The sequence below is a fragment of the Protomyctophum parallelum genome (genome assembly GCF_964188405.1).
Source record: "Protomyctophum parallelum genome assembly, chromosome: 22".
NCBI classification, from domain to species: domain Eukaryota; kingdom Metazoa; phylum Chordata; class Actinopteri; order Myctophiformes; family Myctophidae; genus Protomyctophum; species Protomyctophum parallelum.
In genome coordinates this window covers 18,996,249-19,015,076 of record NC_139714.1, presented here as the reverse complement: position 1 = coordinate 19,015,076, position 18,828 = coordinate 18,996,249, and the positions used below count along the sequence as shown (strand labels likewise).

At 41.9% G+C, this 18,828-nt stretch overlaps 2 protein-coding genes across 2 annotated transcripts; one reads left to right on the top strand and one right to left on the bottom strand.

Annotated features, from left to right (window-relative positions):
- Positions 1–580: 580 nt before the first annotated feature.
- On the bottom strand, positions 581–12,275 carry osgep (O-sialoglycoprotein endopeptidase). Its single transcript, XM_083757772.1, has 12 exons — positions 12,156–12,275; positions 11,451–11,578; positions 9,778–9,897; positions 8,603–8,778; positions 8,041–8,136; positions 7,880–7,929; positions 7,124–7,202; positions 4,925–4,990; positions 4,352–4,442; positions 4,188–4,263; positions 2,118–2,216; positions 581–1,007 (listed from the first exon to the last, which is right to left on the bottom strand). Exons 2-12 carry the CDS (start codon positions 11,563–11,565, stop codon positions 968–970), a joined length of 1,008 nt encoding a protein of 335 aa, XP_083613898.1. The 5' UTR covers positions 11,566–11,578; positions 12,156–12,275; the 3' UTR covers positions 581–967.
- A 1,052-nt stretch (positions 12,276–13,327) lies between these two features.
- Positions 13,328–17,078, top strand: apex1 (APEX nuclease (multifunctional DNA repair enzyme) 1). The gene is made up of 5 exons (XM_083794480.1): positions 13,328–13,431; positions 14,352–14,495; positions 14,932–15,098; positions 15,484–15,676; positions 15,887–17,078. The coding sequence occupies exons 2-5, from the start codon at positions 14,429–14,431 to the stop codon at positions 16,399–16,401; spliced, it is 942 nt and encodes a 313-aa protein (XP_083650606.1). The 5' UTR covers positions 13,328–13,431; positions 14,352–14,428; the 3' UTR covers positions 16,402–17,078.
- Positions 17,079–18,828: the final 1,750 nt, after the last annotated feature.

The following is an 18,828-nucleotide window of genomic DNA, read 5'->3' as shown; positions in this document are numbered from 1 at the left end:
TCAGGGCATCCAACGTGGAAGCAAAAGAGGAGTGGATTAAGAACACCAGGGCGCTGATGCAGGAGAGGACGACTCACCTGACGACGAGTCGTTCTCTTCACCTCCCCAAAACACTGTTCAAACGCAGGAGCAGGAATAGCTTTGCAGGCACTGGCGTCTCGACTTGCAGCAGAGGAACATGAGGCCAGTGGGCATCAGCATCAGGGACCAACAGGAGACTCTTATTCTACACAGTAAAGTCCTTAATGTAAAGAGTGTACAAATGGACCAAAGCGGACTTGCTGTTTTTTTTTAACAATAATATCCTGTATTTTCTTGTTTTGATTTTCATCATTAATTATTCAGATGGTATGTTGTCCTTTGTTGTTTCTGTTATCTGTTCTTACAAGTCTTTAACAAACAACTTCAATAAAATATATAATAAATAACAAAACAGTGTGTCAACTTCTAATATTATCTCACAATGGCTTGCACGCACACACACACACACACACACACACACACACACACACACACACACACACACACACACACACCTTTAAGTTTACATTTGCAGTGGCCACATCTGGATCAAACTGCAACATTTGTTGTAAGGTCATTTATCACATCCACTTTTCTTGGCATTCACCCGGCCTCTTACAAGTACACTTTAACTGTTCGAACCCGGATGTGACAGCTTAATTAAAGTACAATTAACCTGTTTTGAGCAACCTTTCAGAATATAATATAGATTACAGTAACAAGCTCACGGCATGTCACACCTTTGAGCTTGTAGATCGTCTATTTCTTCTATGCCACGTAGCCTACTGTCAAACAATACAAAAAAGAATAGTGAAAAAAAATAACCAATCTAGTTAAATGCTCACATGCCACATCACAACGCATTTCGTTTTGCATGACAATGTATTTTGCATTTTATTTTTTAATTTCCTTAAATCTTCTGAAGCCGTACTATTCTTCTATCCTCTCAGTCCCTCCAGGTCACTTCCACTTCATCCGTTCTGTACCTGCAGCACAAGAGAGACATATTATGTTAGATTAGATTAGAATAGATCATTGATTGATTGATTGAAATATTTATTAATAGGCCTGACGTCGAAAAAAAGATTTTAGGCACATTTTAACGATTTTTCAAAAATAGCAGACCTACAAGTTCATAGCGCGCCACTCGGTGGCGCGCTATGAGCTTGTAGATCTGCTATTTTTCAATAGCTAAATTATAACATTATTATAACCCCATTTCCCCTCACTGTATATGTATCTTTTCCCTTTTTGCTTCCTATATGATGAATTCCTGTTTCTGTTCTTTAGCTACATAGAAGTGTCTATTTGTATGTCTCTAAATGTTTTGATGAATTGAACAATGTGGACCCTGTTGTAAACAAGTGTAATGCTTAATTGGGTCGTCCACTCACAGTTAACAGTCTTTGTATTGAGTTTGTGCTTAAAATGTACTGTAAATTCTACAAACTGTTAATAAATATTCCAATCAATCAATCAATAATACCAAAAGGGGTTCCCGCCCAAAATGGGTTAACAGTTTACAGAATTACAGTACATTTCAAGCACAACTCAATACAAAGACTGTTAACTGTGAGTGGACGACCCAGTAAAGCATTACACTTGTTTACAAGAGGGTCCACCTTGTTCAATTCGTCAAAAACATTTAGAGATGTACAAATAGACACTTCTATATTTTTCATATGAAGGTCCATTATTTATTCAGCATTTTTGCAGCATGAGCTTAAGGCTCATACATACAATTTACAATTTAGGCATTTAGCAGACGCTCTTAATCCAGAGCGATTTACAAGAACAAAAAAGCATGGGAATACATCACATAAAAAGCATTTTACATAGTCTCGATCTTCGGTGGTGAGGTGACCACCGAACTACAGCATGACGTCACGAGCCGTGGTGAAGAGCAAACCACCACCACCGCTCCAGCCCTTCTTTTTTTGTTTTTACTCACCACCACCGTCCGCCGCTCAACGTTATTTCAGCTCCGGTGGTCAGCTCACCACCAGAGCGGTGGTCACCTCAGACCTCACCACCGAACATCCAGACTATGAATGAGCCTTTAGTCTACAGTGGCTGGGTTAAATGAAGACACATACCTTTGGGTAATCCACGAGTCCTCTAACTCTGTTACGTAGCCAGACCTGAACATCTCCCAGCCAGCTTGTGCAATCATTGCCCCGTTGTCGATGCAAAATCTGTAAGACCACAAACACAATGCTATCTGTACTCAACCTGGAACAGAATGCTTGCAAGATTAGAATTAAATTCACCTATAGCTAAGACCCGGCCTCACCCATTTAGACACCTTCCAGCCGGGCTCATTCATGCCAATGTAAATATCATGGATTTTACACATTAAATACTGGTTCATATTTTGAACCAGACCTTCAAAATCTCTTCCAAATCCGTCAACAAGGCCTGCCATATGCACTGGAAAAATATGTGCGTGGCATTTCTTTTTTAAAACAATGTTTTATAATATAGGAAAACTACTGGTGGAGAGGTTTGATTAACCCATGTTATGCTTAGCTGTGATTGGACCATAGCAGTTTGGGGAGGGGCTTAGCTATAGGTCAATTGTATATATTGTACATTTGGGAGCACTGCATTATAAGTTATAATGCAGTGCTCCCAAATGTACAATGTGTTAAAATTTATAACACTGCTATAAGTTAACCACTTCCACTTTGGTATGCCTATTTAGGGCAGGCTCTTATTAAAAAGGAAGAAAATAAACAAAAACACACTTGTGTGAAGTGAGGGGCGCCTCAAACATTAAAAGTCATAGACTTGGCTGCCAAATGACGTAATCTACAAGCTCACAATGTGTCGCATTGCAATGTATTGTGAGCTTATAGATCGGCAATTTCCGTTATTCACTTTACGTGGAAGTATATGCACATATATGTGGATCAGAGGGTACACATGCAAGTGGTTCATAAACTGTGTGCCACTGCCAAATGGATGTGCCTTAATTGAGAACTATACAAAACGTTATGAATTATTTTAAATGTACTATATCAGTACAGTTACAGAGGTAATACACTCAAAAACATATGTTAAGATATATCAACCGGGCATCACTATTTTGGTAATTCTATTTATTTTTAGACACATTTAAAAAAAATAGCCAATCTACAAGCTCACGTTGTGAGCCTGTAGATCGTCTATCTTCTCTATGAATAAAGGTGTGCTTCGACAGTGGCGTGCACAGATAAGACACTAGGGGGTGCTAGAGCACCCTCTAGTGCCTTTTTGGCAATGTGCCCTTTTGAAAAAAGCAAACACTTTAACAGTATGTGGACCATGGTGACATTGGTCAATTCTTGATAAAAAGCTTCTAATATATTATTTAGGCCCCAAAATCTTTAAATATCACACTATTAAGGCAACAGGGCGGTTCCACGTCACGCGCTGCAGGAGGTGCCTTTTTTTCACTTGAGCACCTGCCCCTCTAAATGTCTGTGCAATCACCTCAGACCTCCAAATGCCCGTACGTCTCAATCTCAATTTAATATAGGCTTCAGAGGGTCTAAAATATGGAACTTCCTACCTTTACATCTATGGCAATTGTCTTTTCATCAATTCAAGAAGGTTCTAAAATCACTTCTCCTAACCACCAAGTACTTCCCATGCGGTCTGCTAAATTAACCTGGTGTACCCAATGTTCTCCTATAGCGGTTTTATTGTCTGACTTCTGTCTATTGTGCTTTTTTTTTCTTGTTATACAGTACATTTCCGTCCTTTCACTGTCCCTGTGTTTTATCTGTATTCTAGTCTCTCAAGACAGACTGTTGCCTCGCGTCAAATTTCGAGGAACAACAGGGGAGGCGCTGTTTTCCCGAATATTTGACGATGGGATTCTCAGATTGTCTGTATTCTAATGTTTAAGATCTGCCTGTTCAATATGATTGTTTTTTCTTTAAACAAACAAAAACAACTATGAATGTATAAACATGCCTGGAGAAGCCACTTGCAAGCCCCTGGAGGGTTTTTAGGCTTTCTCCTTCACATTCTTTATTGACCTTGTGTATCATTTCCGAAATATTTTTGTATGTGAAAATAAACAAACAAACAAACAAACAAACACTCCACTGTGCTTGGAGATCTTGGCTTGCCCACTGACTGGTGGTTGGAAAACCACTGGCCTAGACACACTGGATTACCTTTCATCGATGGCAAACATCTTTGCTTTCCTCTCCTCACACATCTTCTCCATCATCTCCTGCAACCGTAGATTACCTGCACATTAAAACACACAGTTCATGGGGGACCTTTCTTTCTAAAAATCCGAAAAACGCACTCAGTGTGCAGGGGGACCTTTACTCACAGCCAACTCCCCCGACGATGAGCACCTCCTGGGAACCACAGTGGGCCATGGCTCTCTCTGTGATCTCCACCAGCATGGCAAACAGGGTCTCCTGCACAGGGAGAACACGCCACACGTTGAACGTATGCATGTGATCATAATGTCTACTATTAGTCATGTGCAGGTCAACACATTTATGGGGTGGAGTGTAGGATGGTACCGCGGGATCCCGCTCCCAATGCAGGGCTCTAGTTCCAACCTACAGAGGTCTACTTCCCCAGGTACATACAGTACATGAACCATATTTTATTATCAGTATATTCCCAACAGTAGTAGGCCTAATGTGTACCTTGTACGTGTGATTTGAATGGGGAAAGGCACTTGTCTGAGTGACAGACATCGAATTGATCTATTTCTATTTTCCTTATTATAGTTGTCGGATTAGTATGATCACCAAACTAACAATGTTATGAGCTTTGAGTTTGAAGACGGTGTGCGGCTATTTCTCCTGTTTCTCCATTTTCTGTCATTTTTATCTGAGCACCTGTCAAATGTATGTGTGGAAGTGGATGTGCGTGCACCTCTAGGACTGACCTGTAAGGAGAAGCACAGGTCCTCCGCTGTACACACGCCAGAGCTCAGCATTTTGTGAGCAGCCTCCTACAAATATAACTGTAAGTTAGGATTGCAATGCATCAGTGTTGTTTTCGTCGACTAAAACTAAGACGAAAAATGTTCGTCGACTACCTATTTTCACTGACAAAAACAAATGGAAACTAAATAAAAACTAAGCTACGATGACTAAAACTAAGACTAAATATACTGACAATTTTGTCGACAAATAAAAACTAGACTAAAATGTTAGGAATGGACTAGTGGACAAGAGATCCAGTATAAGTCATTTTACACTTGGTTGCATCTACAAGCTCACAACGCTTGTGAGCTTTTAGATCAGCTATTTTCAGCAAGTGTAAAAACACTCATTACGACGGCATCAAGACCCGCCAAAATAAATTTTAGTCGACTAAATCAACTGTAGATTTAGTCAACTAAAATCTTATGACATTTAGTCGACTAAAACTAGACTAACACTAAGACATTCCAGGTGACTAAAATGTGACTAAAACGAAATTAAGTTTCAGTCCAAAGACTATGACTAAACTAAAATAGAAATTTGCTGCCAAAAACAACACTGCAATGCATCGCGCCTGGACCACAACTGCAAAAAAAAAAGTAACATTGAGACTATTTGCATAGCATTCACGGTGAAAATCCACCGTGCTCAATAGAGAATATACAAACGCATGCAAAGACGACTGTCCAAATTAAACCTTGGCTGGATACAAATCTTAGCTAAGATAACGGAAGGAAATGATTATAATAATTATGCACAAAGCTTAAGCTCTGTATCATTAATTGCCCGGTGTCAAACTTCCTATATTTGTAACTTCAGAACACACCTTATGGGTGGCCGGTAGATGGAGTGGATGGGATCATCTGTGAGGTTCCCAGTTTGATCCCCCCCCCCCCCTCCCCCAGAGTTAGTTAGTGTTGATGTTTCCTTGAGCAAGACTCTGAACCCCTAATTGCTCCCAAATAGCAGGTTGGTTTCCTCCGTCATCGGTGTATGAATGGGTGTGTGTGTTGCGTGTGGCCATGACATCACTCACACACACACACACACACACACACACACACACACACACACACACACACACACACACACACACACACACACACACACACACACACACACACACACACACACACACACACACACACACACACACACACACACACACACACACACACACACACACACACACACACACACACACACACACACACACACACACACACACACACACACACACACACACACACACACACACACACACACACACACACACACACACACACACACACACACACACACACACACACACACACACACACACACACACACACACACACACACACACACACACACACACACACACACACACACACACACACACACACACACACACACACACACACACACACACACACACACACACACACACACACACACACACACACACACACACACACTCAGTCATTCAATCATTGTCTGTGTTAATTATCTGTCTCTCCTCCCCACTCAGACTGTCACACCCAGACTGGCATACCTGCAGCAGATTCCCCTAATTGTCCTCTGCTGCAGCCCTCTCTATAAAAGCCAGCCAGCTCAGTGTCATGGCAGACACAGACCCAGCAACAACTCAGTCCCACACTATGTCAATCCTTGTTTTGAGTTTACCTTAATTTACTTTAGTTTGGCCTGGGGATGGCCGGCAGTCTTTGTTTTCGTTATTAGTTAGTTGGTTGTAAGTTAGGGGAGGGGGGAAACAGCTTCGACGTCCCTACAGGGGGTGGCCTGGGCCCCCCCTCATTCTCCTGTTTTTGCCGGCATCTCCAGGTCTTCCTTTGTTCTAAGTTGGTAAAGTACCACTGAAATGTATATTGTTTGATATTTTGGTTGCTCACATGTACCCAGTGATTTGATCCCTCTGTGGGGAAGTTGGTTAATAAAAACCGTTAAACTTGTGATTTTGTGATGTCCTTCCTTTATGTTGGGGTCTCCAATTCGAGCCACTTGTGTTTCTTATATACTTTGTTTGGAGACCGCAACAGTGTGAATGGGTGAATTTTTATGCACAATGTATGTAAAGCGCTTTGGATGAAAGCGCTATATAAATGCACCATTTACTGTACCATTTAAATAAAAAAATCAAAGTGCAATTGATTTACCTCGATGAAAGATAATATCCCTGAAAATGAGACATCCATCCCTTTGACCGTATATGGTAGCTCCACATACTGGGTCCCCCTGTAAATGTGGGTGGAAAAGAAGTTTGAAATAAATAAGACCCTGTCCTAGCTAATATCTTCTGAACTCATTCTTCTCAGTAAACTCAAATCAAGTAATATGAGCCATCCTCAGATAGAATTAAGATTTTATAGGGGTCGACTATAAAAACAAATACTAAACAATTTCTAAACGACTCCAACCGTCTTTCCGAAGCATTATGTACTGTATAAAGTTTCATATCAGCATCTCTACCAATTTAAAGAAAAACTAAAGCTGTGGTTTTCAACCAGTGGTCCTTGAGGGGGTTCCAGGTGGTCCCCAGCTAAACGATGTAGAGTTGGTAACCAACCGGACCCTTACTTTAACTCGTAAAATGACCACGAGTCCATTTGGTTTCATTTTACATTCTCATAGAGTTAAATCATTAAACATCTGCATTACCTAATTTACAAGAAGTCTACACAATTAGAGAATGTAGAAGAATTGTATATTGAATTTTGATCTACATTTTCCTGTTATCTCTCCTAGTGGTACCACATCAATACAGCATGGAATTGTGTACAAAGTCTTATTGAAGTGTTGGGTCTGAGAGGCTAAATCTCATCAAATGGTGGTCCATGTGGCTCCGAATATGTAATGGCCCTTGATATGAAAAGTGTTGAAAACTACTGAAATAAAGGAATGCTGGTACTCACTTCTTGGCCATCTGCTCTATATTGTAACCAGGACTGGGGTCATTGGAAATCTACACCAGAAATGGTTCCAAATGGAGGGATGGAGATATTATGGAACACATATGACATGATGAGAGACATTCTTCTGAAGAACATACGGTGTCGGTAATCATGGTACACACCTTAATGACTCTGGCAAACCGGTCCAGGCAGTTTCCGACAGCAATGTCAATGGTCTCCCCAAATATTCGGTATCGCCGCTCCGAGTATGCGATGACCTCCACGGTGGAGAGAAAAACAAAATAAATCCTAAAACAATTGCCTGATTATCCAGACATTCTTCTGAAAGAGTAACAGTTAAAAATGACCCCGTGTCCTCTGACGCGCTAGATGTTTACATGAACCATATTCTAAGACAACAAATGCATATGCAAAGGTGGGTCTTAGCCAAGCATGGGGAAAATGTGAAATTGGCTGGTAGAGTAGAATCAAAACCAAGTATTTTTTAAATCCTCTTTGTAGCCAATATCAGCCTAGTAAAAGTTTCACTTGGTTGTTGTTGCCCTGAGAGCAAGGACAAAATATTAATCTTTAACCCATTTTGGGCGGGAACCCCTTTTGGTGTTAGCATTATGTTATGATTTAGCTATTGAAAAATTGCAGATCTACAAGATTGCCAAAAACAAAACTGCTACTAACCTGTGTGTTTCCCCCACTGACGTAGAGCACAGTGGGGTTACTAACCTGTGTGTTTCCCCCACTGACGTAGAGCACCGTGGGGTTATCGGCCTGGGTGATGAGCCGGCCCATCTCGATGTGCCCGATACAGTGGTTGACACCGACGAGGGGTTTACCCCAAAGCTGGGCCACGGTGCGCGCCACCAGAGCCACCGTTACCAGTGGAGCACCCATCCCAGGCCCTGAGGAGACCAGACGAGAGATTATTGATTTGATTTATCTGGTTACAGTTACAGGAGTTTTCACTACATGGTGTGGTGTTTGTGTGATATGAAATGTAAGCTTACCCTAATCACAGTAAACATCATTTTCAAGTTACTGTAGCCTACTTACTGAGTGGCAAAAAACAACTTTCTGGCCTTAGTTGACAGCCCATACATCTAAACATAAAAGTCCTATCTGATTGCATTAATTAAACAACGTTATACTCACTTTGCCACTCGATTTGCGACTCATTTCATGCATACCCTCTATACTGCCTATGAGGGTGGATTGCACTGGATTCTGCCAATTCTTTTCAATGGGAACAGAGTATTTTTTGGGGAGAAATCCACTTAATGTAACAAACCACTCCGTTCCCATTGAAAAGTTCTAGTTTGGTGTAAGTGCACCCTTAAACTTTACTGAAATGAAAAACATTGACCATATGGACACCCAAATGTACAAGTTACAACATGGCTGCAATCTGAATTCTGACTGAGTTCAATTATTTGCCACTTAAGCCTCCATCCATCCATCCATCCATCCATCAACCGCTTATCCGTAGTCAGGTCGCGGAGGCAACAGCTCCACCAGAGAGCTCCAGACTTCCCTCTCCAGAGGGGATCCCGAGGCGTTCCTAGGCCAGTGAGTTGATGTGTTTCCTCCAACTGGTCCTTGGTCTCCCCCGGGGTCTCCTCCCAGTGGGACCTGCATCGAGGACCTCCCTAGGGAGGCGCCCGAGAGGCATCCTAACCAGATGCCCGAACCAACTAAGGCGAAGGAGCAGCGGCTCTACTCAATAGTCTCTCCCGTGTGACTGAACTTCTCAACCTATCACCCACTATCACCCACTTAAGCCTGATAGACTTAATTATACGATGAATAGAAAAGAGTAGTTTAACCATTTTGACAATAAAACCACATGACCAAAACAGGAGGGACAACAGGTTGAAAATGATGAATCTAGTACGATGTTTCACCTTTAGTGTACGCCACACAGTCGATATCAGAAGGCTTCAGTCCCGCTTCCTCTAGCGCCTCCTTCAGGACAGTCAGTATGACACCGCGGTGATGCCTGGCTGTCTCACTGGGCAGGAACCCTGACGGGAAGAAATACAAGAAGTTATCACTTTAAATTATGGGAATCCTTTTGTGCAACTAGCGCTTGTGAACAGCACACACTCACTCTGTGAGGACTTCAGCAGTTGCATTATAGATTATAAATATTAGTTATTAGTCATCATTAGTCATTAGTTTTATCTGGGTAGCTCAGTCGGTAGGATTCTCGCCTTTGGACCACAACTTCATGGGTTCGAGCCCGGGCACCGCCAACTCAGCGTATGAGCAGCGCGGCTTGGGTGCAGCAAGTCGTGCGGTAAGTACCGGGAGCTGATGGTAGGTGTGGCGCTCCACCTCAGTGTCTTACTGGTGAAGACCAGTACAGTTAAATATATACTCCTCACAAAAAGTTCAGAAACATAACTTTGGTCGATTATTTCTCCCCTTTAATACCACCAATTGGTATTGTGTTTTATAACATTTTCATGGTTGATTAGTCACCTTTACAACGAGGTACAACTTGTAAGGACCAGGCATTTGTGGAATGAGCAACACAGCTAAACGTGTGGGCAGCACCTCCCAAAAAAGTGCCAAAATGGCAAATGGTGGTAATCATCCGTACTGGTCTAAATGGTCTGTTACAACTTACTCCCTTTTCTTTTAGTTTTTGTTGCCTCGTAAGGTGTTTGTACTCTGTTGTTAAGTAACTTGAAAAAGAACCATAAAACCTGCATGAACAATATAGTGATAATAATACCGTGGATTTAGCCCTCCAAGCAGAACCCAAATGCTACTGAAGTTTCTGACATTTGTTCGACCCAGTGCATTGGGTCCTGTTCCACGTCGTCCATGCCACCTGATTAAAACATTTACTGGCTCATGTTTACATGTTAAAACGCCTCCCCGCGCTCTTTGACGATATTCTTCAGTATGAGGCTTTCTGAATATGTAAAGTATAAGTACACATACATACCTTTGCGAATATCTCCTGTGGCGCGGAAGCCGTTAAGTATTTTTAATATATGTTTGCCCGATTTGGAAGCTTGGATTCTTCTTTTCCTTCCTTGTTTATTGACACCTCATTGTACCGCCTATCTGGCTAGCTAGTGGCGCTATAGCTATGACACAGCAGATCAGAGGCAGGGACGTAGCCTCACAAGCCAACCGCACACCGGGAGGCGTTACAATAAACGGTAAACAAACAAGAAGAAATAAAGCGACCAAATCGGTCAAACAAAGATTAAAAATACTTAACGGCTTCCGCGCCACAGGAGATATTCGCAGCTGGATGTATAGCTACTTAAAGTTACCGATTTCAGAATAACTCAAGGAAAATAATGGCGTCACATGCCGCGGGTCCTATTTTAGAGAGAATCTCCACATCCGCATTTAGGAATTTCCATACGAAAATACAGTAGTGAGCAGGGACCCAACGTAAAACTCAACAAAATATCAAAAAAGTTTTACGTAGGGTCCCGAAAGGGGCTACCGTGGATTGTGATATTATATGTTCCCATGTTCGCCCACCCCACCCCTACTGAGTCCAACCCTACTGGACTAGCAGCAGTCTTGAGAATGAATGTTCGGTACTTGCCTTGGCCTGGGGGCGTGATGTAGGTGCGTCTGGGGTTGGAAAGTACAACGCCATCCTTAATTATTCCTATGCCAATCTTATTGGCACTGCCCTCGAAGCCGATCACCACAGTCATGACAGCTAAGGTCCTAAAATAAAGTATGAGATGATGACAGGGGCTTAAATGGCAACACACACAAAATCATACATTTGTGCCACATACATCAGTAGACTCTGGGTACAGTCTCTTAGGACAGTGGTTCTCAACCAGTGGTCCCTGAGGGGGTTCCAAGTGGGCCCCAGTTAAATGATGAGTTGGTAACCAAATGCACTCTTATTCAATCTTTAACTCTCGAGTGTAAAATGAAACCCCACATTTTATTGTATGCTCTGAATAGTTAAAGTATTGTTAAACATAGGTCTGCAATTGCATCTTATTCTTACTTAATTTACAATATGTACAAGTCTACACAATTTAGAGAATGTAGAATTGTTATTGTATCAACGCCTACCTAGAGTGTTATCTCTCCTAATAGTACCACATCAATACAGCATGGATCTACAGTAAGTAGCTAAATGTCAGATCAAATGGTGTCAAGTGGCTCAAATGCCGAATAAATAGACCTTACACACAGTAAAAACCTCAGCTGAGTAAACCGTATTTGCTACAATCAATGGCACTGACATACTTCATTTAACTAAATACTTTAGGGACAAACAAACTACCTTGCTTTATCTTTAGCCGCCAATAAGTCTTCTTTGCCAATTCAAGTCAAATTATTTATCGTCTATAAATAATTCTAAAACGAGCTTCAATTTCTGCACCACAACATGAACACTTCCCAGGCATGCATTGCATGTCGGTTAGTAGGACCCACAACAATGGAAGGTCTCATCCTCGCCTTAAAAATAACATAAAGTCCTGTCAAACTTTTATTTTATTTTTTATTTTTACACATCCACGTAATATACGGGTGAACGGGTGATGATGATGTCACGAAAATGTGTTTTATAAATAGATATTTAATTTATGGATGGATGACTGAATATCCATCAGGCATTGGTTTGGACAACCCACCGCTCCACGAGCGCACGTGCCCGAAACGGAACAAGAAAACAGATCTACAAGCTCAATAAAGCGACGTGGCGCCATCCGTTGTGAGCTTGTAGATCGGCCTTTTTACGTGCGCGACCCGGGCAAGGCTACGCTCACCCTCAGTGTTGCCATGTCTGCTTATTATAAGCTACTTTATGTGGTCTTGTTTTCTGTGAAGTTGCTTGTAAATATTGGCGGTTGCATGTTTTTGGGCGGCTTAATTGTTTGTAGTTTTACTTATTTGGGCTTGTTTCCTAGCGTAGTTTAAACCAGTGGTTCTCAAACATTTCCATGTCAAGGAACTCTATGGATTTGTTTCTGAGATTGATTGAAGTATTTATTAACAGTTTGCAGAATTACAGTGTGGACCCTTTTGTAAACAAGTGTAATGCTTAATTGGGTCGTCCACTCACAGTTAACAGTCTTTGTATTGAGTTTGTGCTTAAAATGTAGGCCTACTGTAAATACTAAATTCTACAAACTGTTAATAAATATTTCAATCAATCAATCAATCAATCAATCAAACAGTAAATTTCAAGCACAACTCAATACAAAAAGTGTTAACTTTGAGTGGACGATCCGACGACCTCACCTCACTCACCCAATAAAGCACTACACTTGTTTACAAGAGGGTCCACCTTGTTCAATTCATCATAAGATTTCTGAGAATTGTCTTAGATGATATTATTATTTTTATTAATATTTAGATTTTGCTCGTTTGTGGAGTGGCAACTTTTGAGGCTTGTTTTCATAGACCCTGGTCACTTATTCCTGTCGCAGAATCTGGCAACAACACTGCCTGGGCTAGTGGGCTTTGTGTTGTGTGTGAGTGGACTGGAGCAAATCGCAGAACAGAACATTGTGCATAGTTGTCTTTATACAACTTATTGTGGAGAACACGTAAAAGTAAGCTTTCTTTGAAATATCAGACGGCATTCTTAAGGACACTTTCATTTAATCGCAGTTTGCATTTGATGATTAAAACCTAAACAAAAGTTCATTACAATACGTAGTAACGTTAGCCAGCTGCACATCTCTTTGTCAGACTAGCTTTAGCATAGCCTTCGATGCCACTCACTCGGCCCATTCATTCATTCACACCACACTGCACTACAGCACAACAGTACACATCCCCTCAGATTGCATGCATGCATCATTATATGCATGTACATGCGTTGCATTGCATACTTAGGCTATGCAGAATACTGTGGCATGTTTTTTATTTAGACAATACATATATTGCGTAATTATGGACATTGTGGCAATATTGCATAATGCACAATTGTGCCACTATTTAGATGCTACACATGTATATCGTTGTATACTATGCACTTTGGGGCACAATTTCGATTTATTTGATAATATATGCATACTGTGCACCTTGTGTGGCACCATTTCGATAGTATTATTATTCATGTTGTGCACATTGTGGCACTGTTTAGTATTTAGATTTTCTCGCCCCCTAGTGGCGAAAAATAGAACTTCTGGGAACTGCCAGTGGGCCGAATTGATTGCAAAGTACCCTTTTCAGTCATTTTGCAGTCTTCAGACACTGGCATGTACACAGATCTCCATGTGGGACACCGGCTGACAGTTAAAACGGGTGCTATGACAACGTATATCATTAGGTTCCGAAGTTGCATCGTTCCCACGTAGGCCGGTGGCCGACTGCGACGGGCACATACAGGTCTAGTAATGTTTAAAACATCAAAAGGGGTTCTCGCCCCAAAATGGGTTAAACAAAAGAAACCCGTTTGCTGCCGGACCAGTAGTTTATAAAGTGATCTCTCTCTCTGACCTGTTCCCTCTTCTCTTCTCCCTCGCAGCGGAGCGGCTGTTGTGTGTAGCTGTGCGTGTTGCGTGTCTACAGCGTGTGCGTGGTGGTGCCAGAGTGCTTTCAAGCATGAGCAAAAGGTCAAAGAAGGAGACCGAGGAGGAGGCCCTAGATGGAGATCAGGAAAACGGCACTGGTACGTCTACTGAATTATGCACTCCTCCTAAGCCAACATAATGGCCTAATCGCAATTATTTGAGATAATCACAATTAGTTTTACATAATCGTTCCAATGTTTAAAATTAAATAGCAGATCTACAAGCTTACAACACGTCACTTTGTGACGAGCTTGTAGATCTGCTATATTTCAATAGCTAAAGTATAACATAATGCTTAACCCATTTTGACCTGAGATCAGATTCTAAAAATGTCTTCTACATCCTGACAGATTACTGAAAAGGCTATGTTTCTATGTCAGTCGTTCAAAAATAGCTAAAGCATAACATAATGCTAACACCAAAAGGGGTTCCCGTCCAAAATGGGTTTAAAACACCAAAAGGGGTTCCCGTCCTGAATGGGACAAACTTCTTTCTTGTCCACGAACGTCACACTGTGCTTCAACCTCCACGCAGCCGCGGCAAAGAAAGGGAAGAAGTCGGGGAAGGAGCCAGAGGCGCCGATACTGTACGAGGATCCTCCGGACAAGATGACCAGCAAGGATGGCCGCGCGGCCAACATGAAGATCACCTCCTGGAACGTGGACGGCCTGAGGGCCTGGGTGAAGAAGAACGGTCTGGATGTGAGTCTGATGTGATGAAGTTTAACCCATTTTGACCTGACATCAGATTCTAAAAATGTCTTCTACATCCTGACAGTTTTCTGAAAAAGCTATGTTTCTATGTCAGTCGTTCTTTGATTTTTCAAAAATAGCAGACCTACAAGCTCGTAGCGCGCCACTCGGTGCTGTCTGCTCTAATACATGATGCTTTTTTTAGCACCTGCTCATCATATAAATAACTCAGGCCGCTGAATTCTGCCCCCACAATTTTGCTGGCCCCCTTAACAACCCTGTTAATTATGTAAAGCGCTTTGGGTAAAAGGTGCTATACATTTACCGTGTGTGTGTGTCCGTCTTCCAGTGGGTAAAAGGTGCTATACATTTACCGTGTGTGTCTGTCTTCCAGTGGGTGCGCGAGGAGGCTCCAGATGTGCTGTGCCTGCAGGAGACCAAGTGTGCGGAGAAGGCCCTTCCTGCTGACATCACCTCCATGGAGGAGTACCCCCACAAGTACTGGGGATCCTCCGAGGAGAAGGAGGGCTACAGCGGAGTGGCCATGCTCTGCAAGACTGAGCCCCTCAATGTGACCTATGGCATTGGTGAGTGAGACTGTTGTATAATTGCAATATTACACTCGAGGGTGTGGTTTAACGTGATTATTGCCACTTCAGTGATGTCGTGGCAATAATGACGTTAAACCACACCCTCGAGTGTAATATTGCTTAAATCTCTGCAAAGCGCCTTTGATTAAGGCCCTATATATAAATGCACCATTTATTTACCACTGCTCTTTACTCGTACCAAACCAGGCAAAGAGGAGCACGACAAGGAGGGCCGCGTCATCACCGCCGAGTTCCCCGCCTTCTACCTGGTGACGGCCTACGTGCCCAACGCCAGCCGCGGCCTGGTGCGCCTCGACTACCGCAAGACCTGGGACGTGGACTTCCAGGCCTACCTGAGCGAGCTGGACAAGAAGAAGCCGCTGGTGCTGTGCGGCGACCTGAACGTGGCGCACGAGGAGATCGACCTGAAGAACCCCAAGGGCAACAAGAAGAACGCCGGCTTCACGCCAGACGAGCGCGAGGGCTTCAGCCAGCTGCTGGCCGCCGGCTTCGTCGACAGCTTCCGCGAGCTCTACCCCGAGCAGGCGTACGCCTACACCTTCTGGACGTACATGATGAACTCGCGCTCCAAGAACGTGGGCTGGAGGCTCGACTACTTCGTGCTGTCTGCCGCACTGGTGCCGGGCCTGTGCGACAACAAGATCCGAAACAAGGCCATGGGAAGCGACCACTGCCCCATCACGCTGCACATAGCCGTTTAGGACTTTAGGTCACTCACTGTCACAAAAAAAAAAAGTTAAAAAGCCATTCATTTAGCATTGTTTTCACTGTGTGTTCTATACCGTTGTTACTAGTTGTTGAAACTACTATGGTTGCCAATGTACACCATCTGAGGCCCCTTTTTTTCCACCAAAATAACTTTGGTTCTATAGAACTGGTTCCGTTATAGATTCTTGGAACCAGCGGCCATTGTTTTGGTTCCAGTTCCAAACCAACTTTTGGGGTTCGTTGTGAACCAATTCATTGCCAGTGGAAACACTCTGAACTGGTTCAACCCTGGGGGAAAAGGGGCCTGAGTGGATCTACCATTACTGGGATAGACCCCCTGATGTCCTGCTGTAACTTCTCATGGATGAATCACCAAACTTCTACTTATTTCTGTAGATTCAGGGATTAATAATACCGGACTTGGGCTTATTGTCAAACCATAAACATAGTGGTGCCATCTTTTTACAAGATGTAATATTGTACGTTAAAGAAAGTCGGTAATCTGTTCCTAAACGTGGTGCTTACAGGTCAACCCTGTTTTGGCAATATAAACAATGTTATGAATCTGACCAACTGTTGATGACTTGACCTGGACAGAACGTTGTAAGGTTATAAATATACATGTGTCTCTTCCAAACCTGTATGTTTTCTGTCCTGAAAAATGTACCCATACTAATAAATACAAATAGAATGTATGTCCTTTTTTCTATTTTTAATTACTTAAAAAGCATCTAGAAAAGTATGTAAATATCACAAATGGTTTTGTGTGGTCTCTCCTTTATATTAATTGCAAAGCTAATGACAATTGGTAAAGAAAATTCAGCAACAATATATTGGGGGCATTAAATAAATGATAGTGGAATAAATCCACTTTGTGTAGAGCACTAGAGCTATAACTAAAATAACCCCACAATTAAAACTAATGACATACTTTTCCCCCACAGTATAGTGTAAGCATTTTATAACTTAACAGAATAAGATGCTGTCTAAATTACAGTTAGCTGTGTAACCCTGTCTCACTGTTGGTCATAAAATGGCTAATAGCTATTTTATTGTGTTTGAACATTCCATTATCTAACCAAAATTATTTCATGCTGATAGAAGTCATTCTCATTATTTAACTTTAATATCCTCATCAGATAATTCAAATTAAATATGCATACAGTAGTTATCAAGAAACCGTGAGATTACAGGCATGATTTGGTCTGCTTTATGGTGAAATATCCCTTTTGAGGAAGCCCTGTTACTATTGACAGAAACAAAATGTCAAATAATTTAACCGAAATGCACTACCTGGGGTTCATTATAATATGAACATAACCATTACAAAACAATATTCACAGAAATTAATTTAAGTGGTATATTAATTTAAATTGTACACTGGTTGGGGGCAATGGATGCAGTATCTTTTATAAAAGTATTGCACTCAAATCTTCAGTCTTTCAGAATTGTAGCAAGCACTGTGTCATTGTTGATTTTGTCGACCAATACTATGACAAAAAAATTTCGTCGACTATAATGGAAACTAAATTAAAACTAAGCTATGATGACTAAGACTAAATATATTGACAATTCCATCAAATAAAAACTAGACTGAAATGTTAGGAACTAGTGGACAAGAGATCCAGTATAAGTCAATTTACACTTGGTTGCATGCTGAAAATAGTCGATCTACAAGCTCACAAGTCACAACGTGTCGCAGCTATTTTCAGCAAGTGTAAAAAGGCCAGCCAATTTCAGTCCATTAAATCAACTGAAGTCGACCACAATTTTACGATATTTAGTCGATTAAAACTAGACTAACAACACAAAAAAATTCCAGGTGACTAAAACTAAAATTAGCTGTCAAAATCAACATTGCACTGTGTTTGTTGTAATTATTCACTCCGGAAATAATTCATAACTGACTAAAATGATTTGCATTCTCTCTGAATGCCTGGCTGTTGGTTCTGCCAGTTGTTGCCAGTTCACAGACAAAATGCTCCTTGTAAGCGTGAGGGCCCAGGTTCCAATCACAACACATGTCTCTCCTCTCTCTCTGTCCTTCTGTTTCCTGTCTCTCTACACCCATTGATCTGAAATAAAGCATAATTCAATAGTTTGTGACCCAGCTATTACATCCGCTATAACAAAAGGCTGATGGTTATCTATTAATCACCCTCTGGAGTGAGTGTGGAACTATAGTGGCCCTCTGGAGTGAGCGTGGAAATATAGTGGCCCTCTGGAGTAAGCGTGGAAATATAGTGGCCCTCTCCATCATCAAAGTTGTCTGCCCCTTAGTTAGATACTGCCAACAAACTGCCTGGCTTAACATCTATCTAGGATCCATCCCTTAAACTAAGTAGCTAACCACGTAACAGTCAACCGAGTTACAACTTCAGGGCGTGTGTTCGCTGATGCATTTTGAGGTGATACGACTG

Bases quoted from the DNA above. Each gene is read 5' to 3' on its own strand.
- osgep (XM_083757772.1), bottom strand. From the start codon at position 11,565: ATGACTGTGGTGATCGGCTTCGAGGGCAGTGCCAATAAGATTGGCATA. The intron at 8,137-8,602 runs GTTAGTAACCCC...TCCACCGTGGAG, and splicing joins TCAGTGGGGGAAACACACAG to GTCATCGCATACTCGGAGCG. The intron at 1,008-2,117 runs GTATGTGTCTTC...CTTGTGCTGCAG, and splicing joins GACTCGTGGATTACCCAAAG to GTACAGAACGGATGAAGTGG.
- apex1 (XM_083794480.1), top strand. From the start codon at position 14,429: ATGAGCAAAAGGTCAAAGAAGGAGACCGAGGAGGAGGCCCTAGATGGA. The intron at 15,099-15,483 runs GTGAGTCTGATG...TCTGTCTTCCAG, and splicing joins TGAAGAAGAACGGTCTGGAT to TGGGTGCGCGAGGAGGCTCC. The intron at 15,677-15,886 runs GTGAGTGAGACT...GTACCAAACCAG, and splicing joins CAATGTGACCTATGGCATTG to GCAAAGAGGAGCACGACAAG.